Source organism: Thalassophryne amazonica, chromosome 6 (assembly GCF_902500255.1).
Source record: "Thalassophryne amazonica chromosome 6, fThaAma1.1, whole genome shotgun sequence".
Taxonomy (NCBI): domain Eukaryota; kingdom Metazoa; phylum Chordata; class Actinopteri; order Batrachoidiformes; family Batrachoididae; genus Thalassophryne; species Thalassophryne amazonica.
The window spans coordinates 84,421,432-84,445,909 of NC_047108.1; the positions used below are offsets into that span (position 1 = coordinate 84,421,432).

Consider the following 24,478-nt stretch of genomic DNA (forward strand, 5'->3'; position numbering starts at 1 on the left):
ATATGTGTGTGTGTGTATATATGTGTGTGTGTGTATATATGTGTGTGTGTGTATGTGTGTATGTGTATATATATGTGTGTATGTGCATATATGTATATGTGTGTGTGTGTGTGTGTGTGCGCGCGCGCTTTTGCGTAGTCTCACTGGAGTATAAGTTGCACCATTTTTCTGTATTATCAGCTCTTTATTTTGGGATTTTTGTGCAGTTGTAGTGTATTTTCCTGTTGACATTATTATTGTCATCATCCTTGCAGGGGTGTGGCGAAATGATTAGTGCACTTGGTTTCAGTGCAGAAGATTTCTGGTTCAAACCCCACCCCTGCCACATTTATCCATGTAATGTGGAGTTACATCAGGAAGGGCATCCAGTGTAAAACCTATTCCAATTCAACACGCAGCTCCACCTCAGATTTGCTGTGGCGCCCCGAGTACAAACAAGGGAGTAGCAGAAGGGACTTGCTTTTATTAATCTTACTATGACTAAGAAATGGGCTTTATTATTCCTTGCTTTCAGTATAAAAGTTGCACGACCTCCCAAATTAGTAAAAGAAAAGAAAAAAACCCATGGTTAATACTCTGGAAAATGTGGCATAAGAATGTCATTTGACTTCGGTTTTTTAGTAATGTTATGAATCCTACTTGTTTGAATTGTGGTTGTTCTTTGACCTGTGGCATTAACATGATTTCAGGAAAGAACTGCTACACTGTATGGAGTGGCCCACTAGTGAATAAAGGCCAGGAGTTATTCCCAGTCTGTCTGCGGTCATCCAAACGTGCTTACCTACCTTTCAGATTGTGAGTTAAACTTAAAAACTGCTTTCTACTGTTAATCATAAAAGATCTGTCACAGAAAATGCGTTTGAACCTGATCACAGCCATGTGCACCAAACTCCATTTCTCCTTGGACACAATGTGAATGATATTTTTCTGTGACATGTGCTCCTGCAGGCCTGAGAAGCTGCAGGTGAATCGTGCCATGCAGCTGGACCAGGTGAAGCGAAAGCTTCCCTCCATACTCTTTTCTTGGGACACCTACAGCATGTCACGAGAAGGTCAGTCATATCCGTTTTTTTACACCTGCAGTCGCCAAAAACACAAGCAGCCAAGAAAACTAGCTTAATTTATATATCAGGCAGAAATTGCCCTGCAAGTTAGAAGACTATCGTAAAACAATGGATATCTATAAAGACCTTTACATGAAACAAAGTGTAAAGTAGGCATGGGCCGGTATGAGATTTGGACGGTATGATAACGGTATGAGGTTGGCCTCGGCCAGGGCTGTGCCTTGTCACCAATCCTGTTTGTGACATTCATGTACAGGATATCGAGGCGTAGTTGGGGGGAGGAGGGTTTCTGGTTTGGTGGGCTCAGGGTCTCATCACTGCTTTTTGCAGATGATGTGGTCCTGTTGGCTTCATCGGCCGGTGACCTCCAACACTCACTGGATTGGTTCACATCCGAGTGTGAAGCGGCTGGGATGAGGATCAGCACCTCTAAATCTGAGGCCATGGTTCTCAGCAGGAAACCGATGGATTGCCTACTCCGGGTAGGGAATACGGTCTTGCCCCAAGTGAAGGAGTTCAAGTACCTCGGGGTCTTGTTCACGAGTGAGGGGACGATGGAGCGCGAGATTGGCCGGAGAATCGGTGCAGCAGGGGCGGTATTGCATTTGCTCTACTGTACTGTTGTGATGAAAAGGGAGCCGAGCCAAAAGGCGAAGCTCTCGATCTACTGGTCAGTCTTCGTTCCTACTCTCACCTATGGTCATGAGGGTTGGGTCATGACCGAAAGAACTAAATCGCGGATACAAGCTCCCAAAATGGGCTTCCTCAGGAGGGTGGCTGGTGTCTCTCTTAAAGATAGGGTGAGAAGTTCGGTCATCCGTGGGGACCTTGGAATAGAGTCGCTGCTCCTTCGCGTTGAAAGGAGCCAGCTGAGGTGGTTTGGGCATCTGGTAAGGATGCCTCCTGGGCACCTCCCTAGGAAGGTGTTCCAGGCACATCCATCTGGGAGGAGACCCCGGGGAACACCCTGGACTAGGTGGAGAGATTATATCTCCACACTGGGCTGGGAACGCCTCAGGATCCTCCAGTCAGAGGTGGTCAATGTGGCACGGGAAAGGGAAGTCTGGGGTCCCCTGCTAGAGCTGTTGCCCCTGTGACCCAAATCCGGAAAAGCGGTTGAAGATGAGTGATGAGTGAGTGATAACCATGGGCAAAAATACAGTGGTTTCATGGTATTATGTATAGCTTTAAAATGTGCTTTAACAACATTATGGCTATTTGCATATGAAGCACACGTGATTCAGGCGCACTAATTGATGCAATGTCTACCGCTACGAGCATTATACCACTGATAACTTTAGAGAAAATACCAAAATAATAATCACTCTTTTAGACATGTAGCATCTACCCCATGGGGAAACATGACTTACTTGCTTAGGGAGAAATGTGGCTGGAATAAGCTCCACAACTCCGGATGCTCAATATTGGCCCAGCTTCACCAGCAAAGTGCTTGGAGTAGATCTGTCTGTCCTTCTTGACATCTTTGTGGGAGGAATTTGTTCGATCACAAGCACAACTCCAGTCCACCGCTTGTACTTCTCAGTGGTTTCAAAGATGGGATAAAGTTTGCTCCTTCCATGTAATCCTTTGCGGGTATGTTGAATCGCTCTGCGTCCGACACAGACCACAGCTACGGTGCTTTGTTGCCACTGTTTTTGGCTTGAAGGCTTGTTCCGCAGAAAATGAAACGAAAAAGCTGACTTGGTCCTTTTAGATAGAGGGAGGGGTGCCAGGGGGAAGGGTGGCAGCAGCTGCCTCCACTCTGCCTTGTCCAGAATTGTCATAACCCGCTCATACCATAGGAACGGTATAATGGAAAATTTTAGTGGTTTTGATAGTGTGGCTTTTTCATACCACGGTGTACCGTGAAACTGGTTATCAGCCCATGTCTAGAGTAAAGTGAAGTGGAGAGGCAGAAGCAATAATGTAGGCGTGCCCAGCAGATATGCATCCTAAATTTCATAGTTATTGAGGAATGGAAGCATTGTGTTATATCTAATGGCTCACTTAGTCATCTTGCTTACTAAATGTTTCTCCAAATGTCGGGATGGGGCCCAGCCAATTCAATATTGGTATCCGAACCCGATACCAACATAATTCACGGATCGGAAATTTCTGATACAACCACTGAGTTCTCCCCCTGTTGAAACGTGTCCAGAAGGGATTCCCTGCTGGCTGCCGCTGGCCGCCAAACACGGAAGGTGCCTCCTGAATGGAGGCGTCTAGGAAATTTCCCCCCACCACAGCCTGCAGCCAGGAGCAGGCGAGCATGAATTAAAGCAGCATTGGAGCTGGCCAACTTTTTTATCACGTCCGCTGTGTCCGCAAAGTAAGACGGCAAAGTGCAGTGTTTGCAAAGGCGGTGGACCGAGAGGCGGAAGCTCCGCCGTGACTTACAATACAGCAAACTTAAAACATTTGAAAAAGCGCCACATTAAAGAGCACAAGGACTTTTTAGCCAGAGGCAGAATGAATAAAACAGCCTGCAGGAAGGGTGTGCAGATTTACTCAGACTGACTCCAAATATGAGTAAATTAAGTACCTTTTTTGTTTTGTTTTTTTGGTGGTTTCTTGTTGCATTTTGGAATGCACTCCTTTAAAACGGTACATGTACTCGGGGAGTGGGGGGGCGTGTGTGCCATCTGGTATTCAGGATATGTAACTTCAGCCACTGACCCAACAATAATTAAAAGTACTTAATTCTTTCACCAAAACAGATCTAGGCTTGAATCTTAGATCTACCTTCTGGCAATTGCAGCTGAACTTTCAGGTCTTCTTTTTAAGAAAATCCTCCTCTCTATCACTTCATCATGAAGCTGTATAACTCGGGATACAAAATATCCTCATATAAAATTAACAATAATGATAATAATAATATTAAAGCAAACAGAGTTCTAGTATCAGTATTGGCAGATATCCAAATTTAGGGATATTGATCAGAAATGATTGGTGCATCCCTACCCAAATGGACTGGAAAAATGCAACGGGCATCATTTGAAATATGGACTCCATTTGATGAACAGACTTTTAAGTAAAAAAAAAAAAGAGTTTTCAATTAAACTTAAGTGGACATAAAATAAATGGCTCCAAAGATGAGTGATTGGTTCATTGACTGTTCATTTTTTTTTCTGCAGTGCTGAAATATGGGATGTTCTGCAGCCTGTTTGATGTGGTGGATGGAAAAGGCAAACCAACCTGTGGTAGCCTGGCAGCACTGATCAACAAACTAGAGCGGGACAGGATGGTGAGTTTCCTGTTACCTTCCAAGAAATTTGTGATGGTGAAATGAAACCTTTAAAGCAGAGCATGGTGGTTCCTAAACTGTGCATGTTTTGCTGACAAAACCCTCGCATACTCCAACCTACTTGTACATCTTCAATATACTGTAGTGTAAATAATGTTAGAGTAAAGGTTGGTTCCACTCTTGTGCTCCTGGAAGTTGTCCGCCTCTTGAGCAGTATGTGCAGTAACACACAGTACCAGAAAATGCAGTGTAGAAGTTTGGAGTTTAAACTTGGGCAAAAACTAATGCTTATTTTTATTTACTTACTTATGTTCTCAATTAGTTGTTTGCTCCATATAATGAAAAAATAAATAAATAAAGTGGACATGTCCATTAGTGTTATCCAGAACCCAAAATTATGCTTTCAAATGTCTTTTTTTGTCTACAATCCAAAGATATTCTGTTCATTGCCAGACCAAAGAGGAAGCAGCTGGTAAAATTAACCAGAATAAATTTATATTTAAGAAAATAGTTTTTTTTTTATGACTCAAAATAATGCATCCTTTATCAAAATTCAGTGCATCTGGAAAGTATTCACAGTGCTTCACTTTTTCCACATTTTGTTATGTTACAGCCTTATTCAAAAATGGATTACATTTTTTCTCATCAAATTTCTGCACATAATGACAACATGAAAAAAGTTTTTAGATTTTTGCAAATTTATTAAAATTAAAAAATTGTAAGAAATCACATGTACATAAGTAGTCACAGCTTTTGCCATGAAGTTCGAAATTGAGCTCAGGTGCATCCTGTTGCCACATGTAAAAGGCACGTGACGGCCCACCGAGAGTTTGCCAGAAGGCACCTGAAGGACTCTCGCACCATGACAAACAAAATTGTCTGGTCTGATTTCCTGAGGAGGCTGAGGAAATTTGGGATGGCACCCAAGATCCTCAGCAACTTCTACAGCTGCATCATTAAGTCAGTCCTGACCACCTGCATCACTGTGGTATGGCAGCTCTACTGTGGGACCGCAAACGCCTGCAGAGAGTGATAAGGACTGCGTCTAAGATCACCAGGACCCCACAACCCTCTCTGCAGAGCATCTACCACCGCAGAGTCCACAGGAGAGCTGTCTCCATCATCAAAGACCCCACTCACCTCCAACATGGACTATTCACACTCCTCCCCTCAGGCCGCAGGTTCAGGACTGTGAGATGCAAAACCACCAGGTTCAACAATTCCTTCTTTCCCACAGCCATTAGACTGTTAAACAGCTGAACCCCTCCCCTATTCCACTACAATACCTGTTAACTTGAATCCATTGCATTAAATTGCATGAAACCATTTACTGCTGAATGTTGCACAAAACAGTGAATGTTGCACACTGATGCACTATCATGTACATATCATGTAGGCCATTACACAAGCATATTTTATATTTCCCTTCTTACAGTGTATATTTCTTTTTATTACATTACATTTTATTGCATTGCTTGTTATATTCTATTGTTCTTACTAGCATGCTTATTTTATGTTATTTCATTTTCCCCCACTTATATTTAGAGATTTTATACTTAGTTATACATATATATTTGGGCATCCAGTGTGGGCAGCAAAGTAAGAATTTCATTGCACGGGGAAACATGTTTCTTTACTGTGCATATGACAATAAAAGCTTTGAATCTTTGATGAGACAGAGATTAAAGTCTTTGGTGTGAATGCCAGGCATCATGTTTGGAGAAAACCAGGCACCATCCCTACAGTGAAGCATGGTGGTGGCAGCACCATGCTTTTCAGCAGCAGGAACTGGGAGACTAGTCAGGATTGAGGCAAAGATGAAGGCAGCAATGTACAGAGACAACCTGGATGAAAACCTGCTCCTCGGACTGGAGTGAGGGTTCGTCTTTCAGCAGGACAGTGACCCGAAGCACACAGCCAAGATATCAAAGGAGTGGCTTCAGGACAACTTTGAATGTCCTTGAGTGACCCAGCCAGAGCCCAGACCTGAACCCTATTGAACATCTCTGGAGAGATCTGAAAATGGCTGTGCACTGACGCTCCCCATCCAACCTGCTGAAGCTTGAGAGGTGCTGCAAAGAGGAATGGACAAAACTGCCCAAAGATAGGTGCACCAAACTTGTAGCACGATATTCAAGACTTGAGGCTATAATTGCTGCCAAAGGTGAATCAACAAAATATTGAGCAAAGAATGACAATACTTATGTACATGTGATTTCTTAGTTTATATATAAATGGATGGTGCGGAAGGGGGGCAGCTTTTGTAAATTCAAGCTAAAAAAATGGCCATTCTAGGGGTACCCAAAGGGGAAAAGCCAGGTACGACAGCCCAAGTCCCTTCATCATGTCCAGAAGGCTGGGGAGGTTTGTTGAGTGGGCAATCTCATTCTGGGTTAGCCAGTACATGGCCCTCAGTGAAGCAGTCGGAGTCCGTGGACATTTTTAAGTCAAGACTTAAAACCTATTTTACATGTGAATTTCTCCTCTGTGAGATCAGTAAAGTTTATCTTATCTTATGAGTAGTTTTTATTTTATGTTTTATTCTTTTACTTCTGTTTTTAATTAGGTATTTGAATATTTTTATTTATTTATTTAAATTTTTTTATGTTGAACTGTTCTGTGTGAGGCACCTTGAGACGGCTTTTGTTGTAATTTGGTGCTTTATAAGCTGATTAAATTGAAATTGAACATTTTATTAAGTCTTAAATAAATATGAAATTGGTTACTGGATCCTTAATCTCTGGACATAATAAACTCTACATGGTGGATCCTTGATCTCTGGACATAAACAGAAATAAAATCTGTTAGTTTTTGTCAAAGCATTTCCTTTCAGACATTATTATTGGGCCCCCAATCGGGGAGGGGCCCCGATTGGGGAGGGGCCCAGAGAAAACTACAGAGTCCGACATTGTTTTTGCAAAGTTACACACCGATTCAATGTTAATTTTAGTGACCTCCGATTGGCGTAACCGGGTGTCATTACTGCCGACGTGAATTACAATCTTACCAAATTTACGCTTAGCCTTAGCCAGCAGTTTCAAATTTCCTTCAATGTCGCCTGCTCTGGCCCCTGGAAGACAATTGACTATGGTTGCTGGTGTCGCTAACTTCACATTTCTCAAAACAGAGTCGCCAATAACCAGAGTTTGATCCTCGGCGGGTGTGTCGTCGAGTGGGGAAAAACGGTTAGAAATGTGAACGGGTTGGCGGTGCACACGGGGCTTCTGTTTAGGGCTACGCTTCCTCCTCAACAGTCACCCAGTCGGCCTGCTTTCCCGGCTGCTCGGGATCTGCCAGAGGGGAACTAACGGCGGCTAAGCTACCTTGGTCCGCACCGACTACAGGGGCCTGGCTAGCTGTAGAATTTTCCACGGTGCGGAGCCGAGTCTCCAATTCGCCCAGCCTGGCCTCCAAAGCTATGAATAAGCTACACTTATTACAAGTACCGTTACTGCTAAAGGAGGCCGAGGAATAACTAAACATTTCACACCCAGAGCAGAAAAGTGCGGGAGAGACAGGAGAAGCCGCCATGCTAAATCGGCTAAGAGCTAGTAGCTGCGCTAAGCTAGCGGATTCCTAAAAACACGCAAAGTGAATAATGTGTAAATAATTTAGAGGTGATTCAGCAGAAGGAGTGCTTTAGTTAAGGCACGTGAAGATTACACTGGGCAACAGATCGTTATCTAGATAACTAGATCAATCTAACTGCGCAGATTAAACAGCTAACAGATACAGCAAAACACCGCTGTGCTCCGGAACAGGAAGTGATACAATACCGCAGTGAGAGCCAACCACCAGTAGAGGCAAGCAAGAGCAAGCAAAAAGACCCCAATCGGACCGGGAGTGACATGTTTAGCCGCATGTTCTCCTTGAATTGCTGGCTGTCTGAGTGGTGTCCAAAAAATGAGGTGGGCTTCATAGATAATTGGCAAAGCTTCTGGGGAAAACCTGGTCTTGTTAGGAGAGACGGCATCCATCCCACTTTGGATGGAGCAGCTCTCATTTCTAGAAATCTGGCCAATTTTCTTAAATCCTCCAAACCGTGACTGTCCAGGGTTGGGACCAGGAAGCAGAGTTGTAGTCTTACACACCTCTCTGCAGCTTCTCTCCCCCTGCCATCCCCTCATTACCCCATTCCCGTAGAGACGGTGTCTGCTCCCAGACCACCAATAACCAGCAAAAATCTATTTAAGCATAAAAATTCAAAAAGAAAAAATTATATGGCACCTTCAACTGCACCACAGACTAAAACAGTTAAATGTGGTCTATTAAACATTAGGTCTCTCTCTTCTAAGTCCCTGTTGGTAAATGATATAATAATTGATCAACATATTGATTTATTCTGCCTTACAGAAACCTGGTTACAGCAGGATGAATATGTTAGTTTAAATGAGTCAACACCCCCGAGTCACACTAACTGTCAGAATGCTCGTAGCACGGGCCGAGGCGGAGGATTAGCAGCAATCTTCCATTCCAGCTTATTAATTAATCAAAAACCCAGACAGAGCTTTAATTCATTTGAAAGCTTGACTCTTAGTCTTGTCCATCCAAATTGGAAGTCCCAAAAACCAGTTTTATTTGTTATTATCTATCGTCCACCTGGTCGTTACTGTGAGTTTCTCTGTGAATTTTCAGACCTTTTGTCTGACTTAGTGCTTAGCTCAGATAAGATAATTATAGTGGGCGATTTTAACATCCACACAGATGCTGAGAATGACAGCCTCAACACTGCATTTAATCTATTATTAGACTCTATTGGCTTTGCTCAAAATGTAAATGAGTCCACCCACCACTTTAATCATATCTTAGATCTTGTTCTGACTTATGGTATGGAAATAGAAGACTTAACAGTATTCCCTGAAAACTCCCTTCTGTCTGATCATTTCTTAATAACATTTACATTTACTCTGATGGACTACCCAGCAGTGGGGAATAAGTTTCATTACACTAGAAGTCTTTCAGAAAGCGCTGTAACTAGGTTTAAGGATATGATTCCTTCTTTATGTTCTCTAATGCCATATACCAACACAGTGCAGAGTAGCTACCTAAACTCTGTAAGTGAGATAGAGTATCTCGTCAATAGTTTTACATCCTCATTGAAGACAACTTTGGATGCTGTAGCTCCTCTGAAAAAGAGAGCTTTAAATCAGAAGTGCCTGACTCCGTGGTATAACTCACAAACTCGTAGCTTAAAGCAGATAACCCGTAAGTTGGAGAGGAAATGGCGTCTCACTAATTTAGAAGATCTTCACTTAGCCTGGAAAAAGAGTCTGTTGCTCTATAAAAAAAAGCCCTCCGTAAAGCTAGGACATCTTTCTACTCATCACTAATTGAAGAAAATAAGAACAACCCCAGGTTTCTTTTCAGCACTGTAGCCAGGCTGACAGAGTCAGAGCTCTATTGAGCTGAGTATTCCATTAACTTTAACTAGTAATGACTTCATGACTTTCTTTGCTAACAAAATTTTAACTATTAGAGAAAAAATTACTCATAACCATCCCAAAGACGTATCGTTATCTTTGGCTGCTTTCAGTGATGCCGGTATTTGGTTAGACTCTTTCTCTCCGATTGTTCTGTCTGAGTTATTTTCATTAGTTACTTCATCCAAACCATCAACATGTCTATTAGACCCCATTCCTACCAGGCTGCTCAAGGAAGCCCTACCATTATTTAATGCTTCGATCTTAAATATGATCAATCTATCTTTGTTAGTTGGCTATGTACCACAGGCTTTTAAGGTGGCAGTAATTAAACCATTACTTAAAAAGCCATCACTTGACCCAGCTATCTTAGCTAATTATAGTCCAATCTCCAACCTTCCTTTTCTCTCAGAAATTCTTGAAAGGGTAGTTGTAAAACAGCTAACTGATCATCTGCAGAGGAATGGTCTATTTGAAGAGTTTCAGTCAGGTTTTAGAATTCATCATAGTACAGAAACAGCATTAGTGAAGGTTACAAATGATCTTCTTATGGCCTCGGACAGTGGACTCATCTCTGTGCTTGTTCTGTTAGACCTCAGTGCTGCTTTTGATACTGTTGACCATAAAATTTTATTACAGAGATTAGAGCATGCCATAGGTATTAAAGGCACTGCGCTGCGGTGGTTTGAATCATATTTGTCTAATAGATTACAATTTGTTCATGTAAATGGGGAATCTTCTTCACAGACTAAAGTTAATTATGGAGTTCCACAAGGTTCTGTGCTGGGACCAATTTTATTCACTTTATACATGCTTCCCTTACGCAGTATTATTAGACGGTATTGCTTAAATTTTCATTGTTACGCAGATGATACCCAGCTTTATCTATCCATGAAGCCAGAGGACACACACCAATTAACTAAACTGCAGGATTGTCTTAACAGACATAAAGACATGGATGACCTCTAATTTCCTGCTTTTAAACTCAGATAAAACTGAAGTTATTGTACTTGGCCCCACAAATCTTAGAAACATGGTGTCTAACCAGATCCTTACTCTGGATGGCATTACCCTGACCTCTAGTAATACTGTGAGAAATCTTGGAGTCATTTTTGATCAGGATATGTCATTCAAAGCGCATATTAAACAAATATGTAGGACTGCTTTTTTGCATTTACGCAATATCTCTAAAATTAGAAAGGTCTTATCTCAGAGTGATGCTGAAAAACTAATTCATGCATTTATTTCCTCTAGGCTGGACTATTGTAATTCATTATTATCAGGTTGTCCTAAAAGTTCCCTAAAAAGCCTTCAGTTAATTCAAAATGCTGCAGCTAGAGTACTAACGGGGACTAGAAGGAGAGAGCATATCTCACCCATATTGGCCTCTCTTCATTGGCTTCCTGTTAATTCTAGAATAGAATTTAAAATTCTCCTTCTTACTTATAAGGTTTTGAATAATCAGGTCCCATCTTATCTTAGGGACCTCGTAGTACCATATCACCCCAATAGAGCGCTTCGCTCTCAGACTGCAGGCTTACTTGTAGTTCCTAGGGTTTGTAAGAGTAGAATGGGAGGCAGAGCCTTCAGCTTTCAGGCTCCTCTCCTGTGGAACCAGCTCCCAATTCAGATCAGGGAGACAGACACCCTCTCTACTTTTAAGATTAGGCTTAAAACTTTCCTTTTTGCTAAAGCTTATAGTTAGGGCTGGATCAGGTGACCCTGAACCATCCCTTAGTTATGCTGCTATAGACGTAGACTGCTGGGGGTTCCCATGATGCACTGTTTCTTTCTCTTTTTGCTCTGTATGCACCACTCTGCATTTAATCATTAGTGATCGATCTCTGCTCCCCTCCACAGCATGTCTTTTTCCTGGTTCTCTCCCTCAGCCCCAACCAGTCCCAGCAGAAGACTGCCCCTCCCTGAGCCTGGTTCTGCTGGAGGTTTCTTCCTGTTAAAAGGGAGTTTTTCCTTCCCACTGTAGCCAAGTGCTTGCTCACAGGGGGTCGTTTTGACCGTTGGGGTTTTACATAATTATTGTATGGCCTTGCCTTACAATATAAAGCGCCTTGGGGCAACTGTTTGTTGTGATTTGGCGCTATATAAAAAAAAAAAAATTGATTGATTGATGAATGTCTTTCCATATCTCTGAGCTGAGCTCTTGTGCAGGTCAGGTTTATAAAGAATGCAACACGTCTCATTTTGGAAGGAAAAACTGTTTTAGTCGATTGTAGTTTATTGTCTGTATTGCAACGTTTGTAAGAGGTGTCATTTTATTTAAAGCGGCGATTCATTTTGAAGTTATTAATTCCGAGCGTACTCTGTCTCAGCAGAGAGCCGTGCAGCGGTTGAAGTTGTGCCAACGGAACGGAGGACTATTCTCCATTCTTGACTAAAACAAGACAAGAGTCCCAGTTAGTGACTTTAATCTACACAAAAGTGACTCATGATATTTTAATGGCTTTCAGAGGGGTTAAGAAGCAGACTTACCGCTTCTGAAGAGCAGCGAATCAAAGAGCCACGAGCCATTGAATCAAAGCATTGCTTCTGCAAACTGGAGTCGCGCTGCAGAAACGGTTGATTACAGACGCTGTATTGAAAATAAGCGTAACGGGCCTTAACGCAAGTAAACTATATATATATATATATATATATATATATATATATAAACATTTTCGTGTCATTATGTGGTGTTCTGAGTGGAGGTTTGTGTGAGAAAATTAAATTACTCCATTTTGGAATAAGGATATAACATAACAAAATGTGGAAAAAGTGAAGTGCTGCAAATATTTTACGGATACACTGTAGTTATTGATTATTAATGGATTATCAATCTATCATTCCAGCTCCAGTGCAAACCATATTCATCCTGTTAGTTTATCTCGGAGAGATAATGTGCACAATGTGTTTCCTTGGGTGTCTTGTGTGGGGAAACTCATCTGCACAATTGATATTGGGCATAAACATGTACCTCCAGTTCTGTCACATGGCAATGATTAGGGTGATTTTGCAGTTGAATGCGCATATAATCCTATCTGAATGCACACTGTGCAGAAATGGGGAAAAGGAATTAATGTTAGCTTGTTTTGTCTTCCATGGTGACAGCTTTTTAGTTGGTTCATGCTACAGGTTGTCATCATAACAGTAATCAGGGCACAGATTGACATTACGCATGCTTTTGGTGACAACTGACGAGCTTGTGCTGAATTGACTGTGGTGCTTTCAGAAGCCCAGAATGAACAATCAGGCAGGAAAAGTAGAAGACAATTCTCTCTGCCTAATCTCCGCTCAGATTTGAACACACACAAAACTTTCTGACAAACTCCGGACATCAGCTGACATGGAACTCATTTTGTGCTTTATAACAGCGCTTTAAAACAAACCTCATTCATAAAAATCACGGCATGTGGCCAGTGTGTGGTCACAAGGTACTATGTAAGGTGTTTGTGCGGGGCCTTGCGGTATTTGTGCAGACTCCAGCCTTGGCAACTCTTCTGCGGTAATCAGGTCCAGCTTCATGCTTCACGGCGACCATAGCGGGTTGTCTAGCCCCACCCTTCCCAAAAAACAAAAACAAACTGTGTGTCACTGACATGTTTGCTCATCTGATTCAGGTGCTGGTGAAGTCCTTGCTTGATCGAGGCTTTCTTTTCCTGCTGTCTTCAGCTCAGATGTTGGATTCTAAAGGTGCCAGTAAACTTCATATTTGCACTCATTGTTCTGTTTTTCTGTCAGTCGAACTCCTATTTGTTGCCTCTCGTATGGGTTGAGTTCTAAAGGAAAGTGCTATTTCTTTACTAGAGCGGTGGGGGCGAGTTGAGAAGAACCTCCAGGCTTTATTCATCTTTCAGGAGTCGAGGATGGTTGTCAAGTATTGTAAGTATTGTTCATTGTATATTTCTCCTTGATGGTGGTGGCTGTACTGAAACTAAAAGTTGAATAAAAATGATTTCAATGAAAGGAACTTTATCCATTTTGTTACGAAATGAAGAGCTCATTGTTCTGAGGAAGAGCTCATGTTATCAATAAGCATGCAATTTGGTAAGACTGGTAACTGTTATCTTCCTCAGCATCCCGGCTGTTTGATTCAGACCTGCTGACAGTGGAGCTGCGGCCTTCTTTTCTGCCCTGCGTGGAGTCCTTTATTCCAGCTCTTCACTATGCCCTGTTCAAGTTGCGGCCAAACCCAGGAAAGGACCCGAGTTTTGGAGTAGAGCGGCAAGCCACTGATTACTTAACTCGTATGGATTTAGGCACAGTGAGACCATTCATCCTGCCTGACTACAAACATGTGGATGATCGGACCAAACCTCTCCCACTGCACAGACCCAAATGCAACATGGAGGCTGCACTGCGCTCGTACATTCACAATCCTGCCAATTACGTTCTACCGTTGGCCAAGGCAAAGGATATCATTTACAAAATACAGAACCCTGTGCCTGCTCCTGCCCCTGCTCCAATGGAATACAGTCCTGTTTCTGATTGGGGTGGGTCGGACAGGGGTTCAGACAGGGCAGAGAGGCTCCTGGAAAGGCTACCACAGGAGAAGTCGCTTCTAGATAGGACAGGTCTTGAAAGAATGCGTCTAGACAGCAGCCGGCAGAGGTCAGGTTTGGCCCCTTCAGTTGGAACACAGCTGCAGCCCAGGACCCAGATTGAAACCCAGGCTCAGTCCCAGCGGTTGCGGCTGTCCCAGAGTGAGTATGACAAAGAGAAGATGAAACAATTACTGAAGCTGATACATCTCCACAAGAAAACCCTTGTGAAGGATCCTGGAAAAGAAAGGGCAGAGGATGTTGGGGCATGGGTCTCTCGCCAGCTGAAGAGGAAATATGAGGGAGATGACACTGGAGGCATGAGCAAACATTCACGTACAGATCCACTGAGCAACGGTGAACCAAGCAGAGGTGAGGAGGGCTTCAGTTACATCTTGTAGATTCATTTACATATGTGCAACCTGATGTAAATTACACAAATGTTCACCTGTTCTGTGAAGAATGCTGGCAATTCCACTGCAAGAAAGACACTTTGTCACAACATGACACTACATATTGTGTCACTGTAAATTATACACAATCTTGGGTAGGGTTGGGTATCGAGAACTGGTTCTTTTTGGGTATCGTTAAGAAATGATTTGATCCACCGACATCCATAGCCTTTGGCTTAGTGATTCCCTTATCGGTCCTTCGGAGCGGCCGTTGTTTTTGGGGCTGTTTGTCGGAAAATGATCATGTCTGTGTATAATAATACAGTAATAGTCTGTGGCTTTATGTCACATACAAGGCAAATCCACCAGCTGCCACAGTTGGGGAGCACACTGAAATTGATGTGGGGGGGTATTTAATTTTGCAATATGAGAATTTATTTTTAAAGGTCGTTTTATATTTTTAGATCAAAATAATTCAAAACCAATTACTGGAAATGTGGTTGGCATGTAGTACCTCTTTCATTCAGCAGAGGGCGCAATGTGTTGTAAACCTAATCTGAGCGTTACCTGACAATGCCTCCGTTTCAGACAGATGAAAAATAATGGTGGTCCGCAAGAGACTGCTCTGAAGATCAGATAGAACCTCGATGACATTTACTTACCACAGCGGCAGCCAGAGTGCAGCCAGGTCTGGGATAGCAATGCAAAAGCAAGCAGTTTACTTTAAAAAGGTGTTTTAATTATGTATGGTATTCTGGGAGAGCCTCAAATCTGCATAAAAAATGGTTTATGATATACAGGCATTTTAAAGTGTATGATTTAACTTCTGTCCCAGCTCTAATCTTGCAAAAAGCGAACAAATCACGATATATTGCAAAATCAAATTGCAGTACTTGTAGGATTACACTTCTGAAGTATTGCAATATGTTTCATATCGGCACCCATGTATCGTGATCAGCATCTTATCGGGAGTAAAGTGTATTATCCCAGCAGTATAACTTAAGGTGCACGTTGCTGTTTTCAGTATAAGCACTATATTAGAATGGCAATGCAGAAGTTGGCACAATTGGTTACATATGATCAGTAGGACCAAAGGCCCCCCCCAAATAAATAAATAAATACATGTAAGAGCCTAATATGTGAAGGACATAGAACTCACCTATAATTGTGTCTATTTATTGTTAGTGGCCCAACCGGATGAACCTGGAGATGAGCCTGTCCACAGTGAAAATTTGACTGAAGTGATGGAAAGCATGGGCATCTATGACACCGACCTGCGGTCCCGTACTAATACCGATGCCTCCTCAGTCCACGAGACCCAACGGCTTCTCAAGATTCTTCTGACTACTCTCAACAAAGCCATGACTCAGGGGTCTTTGCAGGTAAACCACGGTGAGCCATCAGCTGGTGCAGGCAGGAGTGATCTGGCTGTTCATGACCCAGATTTTAGGAAACAGAGTGAGCTGCATTTGCAGACAAACTACCTAGAGGTGAGATTGTGTTAAGTTTAAGGTTGTTAATATTCCATCATGTTTGTATTCATCATTGAATGTGTTATTACACCTAATTGAGACTGCCAGTGTGCTCTTGTTTAGGACATGGACTGTAGCCCTGGTAGTCCTGTTAGTCCAGGATCTCCACCACAGCAACCGAGCACCTCAGACAATTTGATGTGGGTTGTTCGCACTGATGAAGGTACTTAAAAAGGTCTTGTGTACACAAAAATGTTTTTATAAGAAGAACATTTAGATGCATTTTTTAAAGTATTATGTCCTGAAGAGCATCTCCTCTGATTTCCCTCAGACAAAGCACAGATTTTTCCCGAGCTGAAGGTGGAGCCAAAGCTCAAGCCGAAGCTGGAACCAAACCTCGAGCCAAAGCCCGAGTCTAACCCTGAGCTCAGGTTCGAGTCGAAACCAGAGGCAAAAGTCGAACTGGACCCTGATGCAAAGTTCCAGTCAAACTTGGAGCTGAAGCCTGAACCTAAGGCTGAGTCAAAGTTAGAGATGAAGTATGAGCCGAAGGTCAAACCAGAACTGGATTCTGAGCCTTTTGTCGAGTTGTCGCAAGAGCCCAAGCCTGAGCCTGGTTTTGAGCCTAAGCTTGAGCTTGAGTCAGGGGCTTTGATAGTTGCAGATCACCAGCCAGGACAGCAGAACCCTACACTCATGGAAGTGGAAAAGACTACTGGACCACCCACAGTACCCCTCATAGAGGAGGTTCCCCCTGGGCCCTCCATCAGCCTTGATACCATTCTTAATCAGGAAATTCACAGTCTCACTTCAGACATTAAAAGTATCATGCAGAGCAACCACATCTACTATTCCTCCAGGCTGCCACTGCGGTCACCATTGCACCACAGCTGGCTGCCAAACTGCTCTTTTTCAGACTTTGTTGTGCCCTTTGTCAGCTCTGTCCCAATTCAGGGGCACGTCAAAGCACTTTGTGAGAAAATGGGCAAGTTGATCCCTGCACCACCTGCTCCTGTCGAGGTCACTTCTCCACCTCCCCCGGTAACATCATCTAATCTTACAACGCCGCCACCCGCCCCCACCCCAATGTCGCCACCTGCCCATGCTGCAACGCCACCATCCGCCCCCACTGCAGCTCCACATATCAAAGCGGAATCTTCGCAGTCCAACACCACTGTTTCAGCTGAGAGTCATAAGAAAATGCGCACCAAGGCAAGAGCACAGGCTACTTCATCAGAGGTGGCAGGGAATGTTTATTCTCCCTCTCAAATCACTCCAGACTCTCCAGGATCAAACTCTGCTCCCAGCACTGGTTCAGGCCTACTGGCGACCTCCCTCATTGGTCAGTTGAAACCTGAGGTTTTTAGTAGCTTGGTAGAGATCTTTAAGGACGTCACCAAGAACACAGTGAAGTTCTATATCTACTCTGGGGATGAGGAGGAGAGCACCGTCTGCAGGGAGATCAAGGTGCAGTACAGGCCACTGTGGAGTTGAAAGTGTAACACAGACTATTTATATAAACACCTATTTTAGCCATAGCCTGGATCTTCCTTGGCTACGTGCTATAAAAAATGGTAACAGCTTACTTAAGTGTGCAGCAACACTTGTGAAAGATGACACTATCCTTTCTAACTTGCTGTTTCCATATTATTGCTCAGCTCTTTGTGGTCTCAGTAATATGTGAAAGAGAAAGTGCATTCGTCTCTGTCTCTGACAGCCCTCTTTTCTCATTTTGGTTCACAAAGGAGTACTTGATAAGTCTGGGCAACAGGGAGTGCAGCCCACAGACCTTTCTGGAGAACAGTGGCAGTTTGGATAAGCTGCTTATCATCATTCAGAATGAGGACATTGCTGCACATGTGCACAAGGTAGGATCCTCTCCTGTTATTATTTTAACACATTTTGCCACCAGGTGAGCCAGGCATTGATCAAGCTGCTTTATTTTGTTTACATTTAGGGTAATTTGTTTCAGACTGTAGTGACTGTAAAAATACACTCATCTTGCATTATCGTGTAACATTAACCCTCTGGGGTCCAAGAGCATTTGCTCAGTTTTTACCATACGTTCAATAATTTTCTTTTTAATGTATTTGCATATAGTCTAATACCAGTGTGTTGCATAATGAAATGTTCAGAACAATCTTAGTTTTCTAAATGTCAGACATATATTTGTCTAGAACACTGCTTGTGTTTGAGTCATTCAAGGACTTAAACAGGACTTAAACTTGAAGTAATCTTCACGGACAAGTCGTTCGCGCGTGCACGTGAAAAAAAAGTCTGCCACTGCTCTACCCTTAAACTGTCATAATTGTGAAATAAAGGACAAAAGGGACATACGTCCTGCTCACATGCTGATTGCCAGAGACAGGACATGTCCACATCAAGTGTAAACTCCAGACATCTTCACGTCATCACATATCCAGTCCCTGATTGGTCAACTTGGGGAAGAGTGCGACGCGATGCAACACACACTCCACAAACACGCCAATCACTCAAAATCACTTATTCGCGTCGCTTTATTCGCATCTATCGCGTCACATTGTGTGGCTTGGACTTTTGTCTCCTTCCATAGGGATTACATGGCAGCCTCTTGCCGCCGTCGCTCGCGTGGCGTCTGGTGTAAACGCGGCATTAGAAGGAAAGGTGATGTAACACAGTGGTCAACATACCACTGTCCCAGCTTTTTTGAAACGTGTTGCAGGCATCCATTTCAAAATGAGCAAATATTTGCACAAAAACGATAAAGTTTATCAGTTTGAACATTAAATATCTTGTCTTTGTGTTGTATTCAATTGAATATAGGTTGAAGAGGATTTGCAAATCAATGTATTCTGTTTTTATTTACATTTTACACAACGTCCTGACTTCATTGGAATTGGGGTTGTATAACACAATGCTAAAATACCCTTGGCTGTATGAGCATAAAAATAGGAAACAGAATGTGACCTTTTGACCTCTTAAAATCGGTCAAGGTTAGCCATCTTTGATCTTGTCCAAGGTCGGTGTCCCAAGAATGCTCCCTTTGAATTTGAAGACCCTGACAATAATATGAATGGACTTAGGCTGAGCACAGACAGACGGACGGATGCAAAGCCTTTGCAATACCGATGGCCATATTTTGGCCTTGGGTAAAAATGGCCGCACCTCACATCATCTCCCGCAGTGCACCATCATCCATCACAGAAGACAAGAATTTGGCTATAACGAGCGACATAATGGTTTTTCCTCACAAAACATGAATATAGCTTTAGAATGCTTTTTACTGTGAAGTACATTCAGAAAAATAATGCATGATCACAATAGCTTTACTCATTTTGCTGGCCAGTTCTGTCAGTGAAACAGAAAACATCAGCTTTCTCCTGTAGATATTTCCCCAGTATGAGCATATATTTTGTGAAAACTCCAAGCCTGGTGGTTTTTCAGTGTTGGGTCAGCCAGCTGCTGAGTTAGTATTGGGTTTTACCTCAATACTGGCGACATGAAAGAGAATATTTTTATTTTTTTGATATTTGTAGATCCCAGCTCTGGTGTCGTTGAAGAAACTGCCTTCAGTGAGTTTTGCTGGAGTGGACACTCTGGACGATGTCAAGAACCGCACGTACAATGAGCTGTTTGTGTCCGGAGGCTTCATAGTATCTGATGAACATGTCCTCAACCCAGACTTCATCACACAGGGTGAGTTTTGCGTATTTTTCCCTGGGTTCTGCAAGTCCATAAAATTACCTTTTGGACCAGAGTTCTTCATATGTGGTGTTGGGTTTGTCCAGACCGGTTACAAGGCCTGCTGAAGTTCTTGGAAGAGCAGAGCACCCCTGAACAACCCTGGCAGTGGAAGGTCCACTGCAAGTCCCAGAAGAAGCTTAAAGAGCTGGGGAGGTTAGTGTAGTGTTTGAAAGGGATAGAACACACACACATTCACACTCACAGAAGTGCAAAGCAGTTCTAAACTTAAATGTCTGCATCAGCTGCAGTTTGGCTGTGAATAAATTTCATGATGGTGTTTGGGTGGATGTTTGTTGTCAAAGGATGAACACCAATGCCATGGGGCTGCTGAACCTTCTGACAGCCTTCCAGAAGAAGCATCTTGTGGAGTTCCTTCCTTACCACGAGTGTGACACACAGTCTCGTCAAGCCCCGGATCTGGAATGCCTCATTAAGCTCCAAGCTCAGTACACCCAGCAGCGGCACCTCATTTTCCTCACAGGTATTACTGAATTAAATATTGACGAGCTAAAATAAGGAAATTAGCATGTCATTGGTGGTTTTATTTGTTTCCCCTTATTGAGTAAAGTTAAATAAATGAAATTTGTATATAATGTGTAAATGGTTTTGATTTCTGCTGCTGATTGATTTTGTTACAGAGAGGCCATTTGAGATGTTCCTACAGTACTCCAGAAATGGAATAGTAATAGCGAGCATTGATGATGTTATGAGTGGCTTCCACAGTTTAATTGGGTCCATCAGTCAGAATGAGCTTCCAACACCGCCGTCTACTGGTTCGTATTATCAACAGCAGTACTACAGTAGTGTTCAGAATAATAGTAGTGCTATGCGACTAAAAAAGATTAATCCAGATTTTGAGTATATTTCTTATTGTTACATGGGAAACAAGGTACCAGTAGATTCAATAGATTCTCACAAATCCAACAAGACCAAGCATTCATGATATGCACACTCTTAAGGCTATGAAATTGGGCTGTTAGTAAAAAAAAAAGCAGAAAAGGGGGTGTTCACAATAATAGTAGCATCTGCTGTTGACGCTACAAACTCAAAACTATTATGTTCAAACTGCTTTTTTTAGCAATCCTGTGAATCACTAAACTAGTATTTAGTTGTATAACCACAGTTTTTCATTTCTTCACATCTACGAGGCATTAATTTTGTTGGTTTGGAACCAAGATTTTGCTCGTTTGTTAGTGTGCTTGGGGTCATTGTCTTGTTGAAACACCCATTTCAAGGGCATGTCCTCTTCAGCATAAGGCAGCATGACCTCTTCAAGTATTTTGACATATCCAAACTGATCCATGACACCTGGTATGCGATATATAGGCCCAACACCATAGTAGGAGAAACATGCCCATATCATGATGCTTGCGCCACCATGCTTCACTGTCTTCACTGTGAACTGTGGCCTGAATTCAGAGTTTGGGGGTCGTCTCACAAACTGTCTGCGGCCCTTGGACCCAAAAAGAACAATTTTAATCTCATCAGTCCACAAAATATTCCTCCATTTCTCTTTAGGCCAGTTGGTGTGTTCTTTGGCAAATTGTAACCTCTTCTGCACATGTCTATAACAGAGGGACTTTGCAGGGGATTCTTGCAAATAAATTAGCTTCACACAGGCGTTTTCTAACTGTCACAGCACTTATAGGTAACTCCAGACTGTCTTTGATCATCCTGGAGCTGATCAGTGGGTGAGCCTTTGCCATTCTGGTTATTCTTCTATCCATTTTGATGGTTATTTTCTGTTTTCTTCCACGCATCTCTGGTTTTTTTTTGTCCATTTTAAAGCATTGGAGATCATTGTAGATGAACAGCCTATAATGTTTTTGCATCTGCGCATAAGTTTTCTCCTCTCCAATCAACTTTTTAATCAAACTACGCTGTTCTTCTGAACAATGTCTTTAACGTCCCATTTTCCTCAGGCTTTCAAAGAGAAAACCATGTTCAACAGGTGCTGGCTTCAACCTTAAATAGGGGACACCTGATTCACACCTGTTTGTTCCACAAAATTGACGAACTTACTGACTGAATGCCACACTACTATTATTGTGAACACCCCCTGTTCTACTTTTTTTTACTAATAGCCCAATTTCATAGCCTTAAGAGTGTGCATATCATGAATGCTTGGTCTTGTTGGATTTGTGAGAATCTACTGGATCTACTGGTACCTTGTTTCCCTTGTAACAATAAGAAATATACTCACAACCTGGATTAATCTTTTTAGTCACATAGCACTACTATTATTCTGAACACTACTGTAAGTGGGGGAAAAACAGGGACAGTAACACTTTTCTTGGAATGAAACAGGATTTTGTTCTATAAGATGTGAGTTCACAGTGGTTTTGATTCTGTGAAAAATGTTTTCTCCTCTTCCTGCAGTAGTGAATGAAGAGTGTGTGGAACAGGAGGACATGTCATTGGACTCTGATGATGATGAACCAGCTGATGTGCCTGAGCTGTCAGAGCAGAACCATGGTATTAAAGAGAAACATTCACAGCCTCCCCCACCAGAGATGGAAGATTTTCGTCCTCCGCTACCAGACCAACATTCGACCCCTGAGAGTACCCCAATGCTGCCTGACTACAGCGCTCTCAAAACGGTCATCTCTCAGTTCAAAGCTAACCAGATGGGCTCCTCAGACATTGGCAGCATGTCCCCTGGTGGTTTTCCTGTCAATCCTCACCAGAGCTTCCTGTGCCCTTCAGCCTCGTGGTCATCTTATACTGGCTCTTCTAGCTACGCAGCCTCCCCAGCCTATCCTGCCTCTCCCTGTAGCGGTACACAAGAACAGGAACACCGTCCCCCTGTCACAGCTTCTGGCACTGTATCAACTCCCCCTACCATGACCACACATGGACCCCTTGCTAACCTGGCCTCCCTCCCTTTGGAAGTCAAACCTCCACCTCCACCTCACCTCATGTTGATGGGTCGCGCATACGGCTCAGATAGTGGAGCAGCTGGGGCAGTTGGCGCCTTTGCTGCTGGCAGTGTCCTGCCGCTGCCTCACCCCCTTGTGGAGTCTTCTCCCATCTCCACATCCCTCCCCTACACAGACCAGAGTGACGCAGCTCAGAAAGGCTACATGGCTGGCATTCATAAAAGTGCCAGTGAGACACCCACACATCAACCTGAGACTCCGCAGGGTGGCCCAGGGGAGAGCACGTGGGGGGCAACGGTAGCCCGTAGTTGTGAGACTGCCAGCAGCAGGAGTGAACCCATTTCTGGGCCCATGGACCCCAGTGGACTCTCTAAGAGCGGTGAGCAGGGAACTCATAGAAGTGGCGCCCCTGGGAATCAAGGGGGCAGGACTCAGGTGAATTGCACTGACAACCTTGGAAGTTCTGTGGGCATTCCTACAGCAGCCACCAGGGGAAGCGCTATAGTCAGACCTAAACTGCCTCCACATTCAATGGGTGTTGGAGGTTATGGCAGTATAGGTGGCGTGCTTGGACATATGGATCACGGACTCACACGGGGTGCAGTGGGTCCTGGTTCCTTAGGCATCTTCAGAGGGAGAGGACCCCCGCCAGTAGGAATGTGGCCTCGGCCTGGCCGAGGACATGAACGGGGGGGTGGACCCTGTTCTTGGGGGTATCCAGGTGGCAGGGGTGCGGGACAAGATTACTACTTGGACTACACATACCCATACAATTAAGCTCCTGAATAGACAATCAAATTGATGAAAGGAGCGACATGAACTGCTTACTCCAGAGACAATTACACCTGGCTGAATGTATATATTTACTTGTCATAAACACGTTGATTTAAGTCGGTAAATAAGGATCATGGTTTTCTACATTATTAAAAAAAAAAATTGATACAGGCAGTGCCGAGTGTCCTACTGTCGTGTGAGCTGTGTGTACACTCTTTCCATGTGAACTGTTTGAGACCCCCCCCCCCCTGTTCAAACCACTATATTTATATTTGCCAACAAATATTGTTATGGCCTTCCAGCTTCTCGGATTTATCATAACGATTTCTGTTTGTCCCAATTTTGAAACGGTTTGTGAACAAGGGGAAAGGTTGATATTTTTTTAAGGATTTAAAAAAACAAAACAAATTAGTGAATGGCATTTCACTTTTGCTGTTGGTTTTCTTTTTTATTTTACATATTTGGTTGTTCTAAATTCTATGAAAATAAACCATTTCAAATCTTGTGTGTGACTGGTTTGATGATATTGAGCAAAACCTTACATACATACAAACATAAATCACAGCTGTCTTACTGTAGGCTCACTTGGTACAAAGCACTGCATTCAACACTTTATCATTTGCCGTTAAAGCTACAGGGTGTAGGGTTTAGTGCCATCTAGCAGTGAGGCTATTGCTGGTCATTTTTTTTTGTTTTTTTGCTTCTCTGGTGAAGGAGATTCATGCTCCCTTGGTAGTCCAGTCATTTTATGGTTTGACCCAGAACAAATTGCAACAGAAATGATTTTGGTGGCATTTGAACCGTGAAACTGTTTTATAAAACATACTAAAAGTCTAGAAAGATAAAAAATCAGGAACACTCCCAAAATCCAAGAGGCCACCCGAAAACATGCAAAAATTTGTTTTTCCCAAATAACTCAAAAAATATCAATATCTAAGCACATAAATGTATTGATAAACATAAACTTGGATATTG

The 24,478-nt window shown here is 42.9% G+C and overlaps 1 protein-coding gene across 2 annotated transcripts in view; it reads left to right on the top strand.

Moving 5' to 3' along the window:
- Positions 1–24,008, top strand: part of tasorb (transcription activation suppressor b) — a 36,512-nt gene extending 12,504 nt beyond the window's left edge. The window contains exons 9-23 of one of the 2 annotated variants that reach the window (XM_034172640.1): positions 690–795; positions 949–1,052; positions 4,199–4,308; positions 13,343–13,415; positions 13,530–13,604; positions 13,799–14,635; positions 15,841–16,145; positions 16,251–16,350; positions 16,459–17,594; positions 17,873–17,995; positions 19,643–19,802; positions 19,895–20,003; positions 20,153–20,331; positions 20,489–20,650; positions 22,113–22,150. In XM_034172640.1, the coding sequence (XP_034028531.1) occupies positions 690–795; positions 949–1,052; positions 4,199–4,308; positions 13,343–13,415; positions 13,530–13,604; positions 13,799–14,635; positions 15,841–16,145; positions 16,251–16,350; positions 16,459–17,594; positions 17,873–17,995; positions 19,643–19,802; positions 19,895–20,003; positions 20,153–20,331; positions 20,489–20,650; positions 22,113–22,135 (3,602 nt within the window). In that variant the 3' untranslated portion in view covers positions 22,136–22,150. Of the gene's footprint in view, positions 1–689; positions 796–948; positions 1,053–4,198; positions 4,309–13,342; positions 13,416–13,529; positions 13,605–13,798; positions 14,636–15,840; positions 16,146–16,250; positions 16,351–16,458; positions 17,595–17,872; positions 17,996–19,642; positions 19,803–19,894; positions 20,004–20,152; positions 20,332–20,488; positions 20,651–22,112; positions 22,151–22,229 lie in introns of those variants that run through there. The other variant, XM_034172639.1, reaches the window with a different exon arrangement.
- The last annotated feature ends 470 nt before the right edge of the window (positions 24,009–24,478 follow it).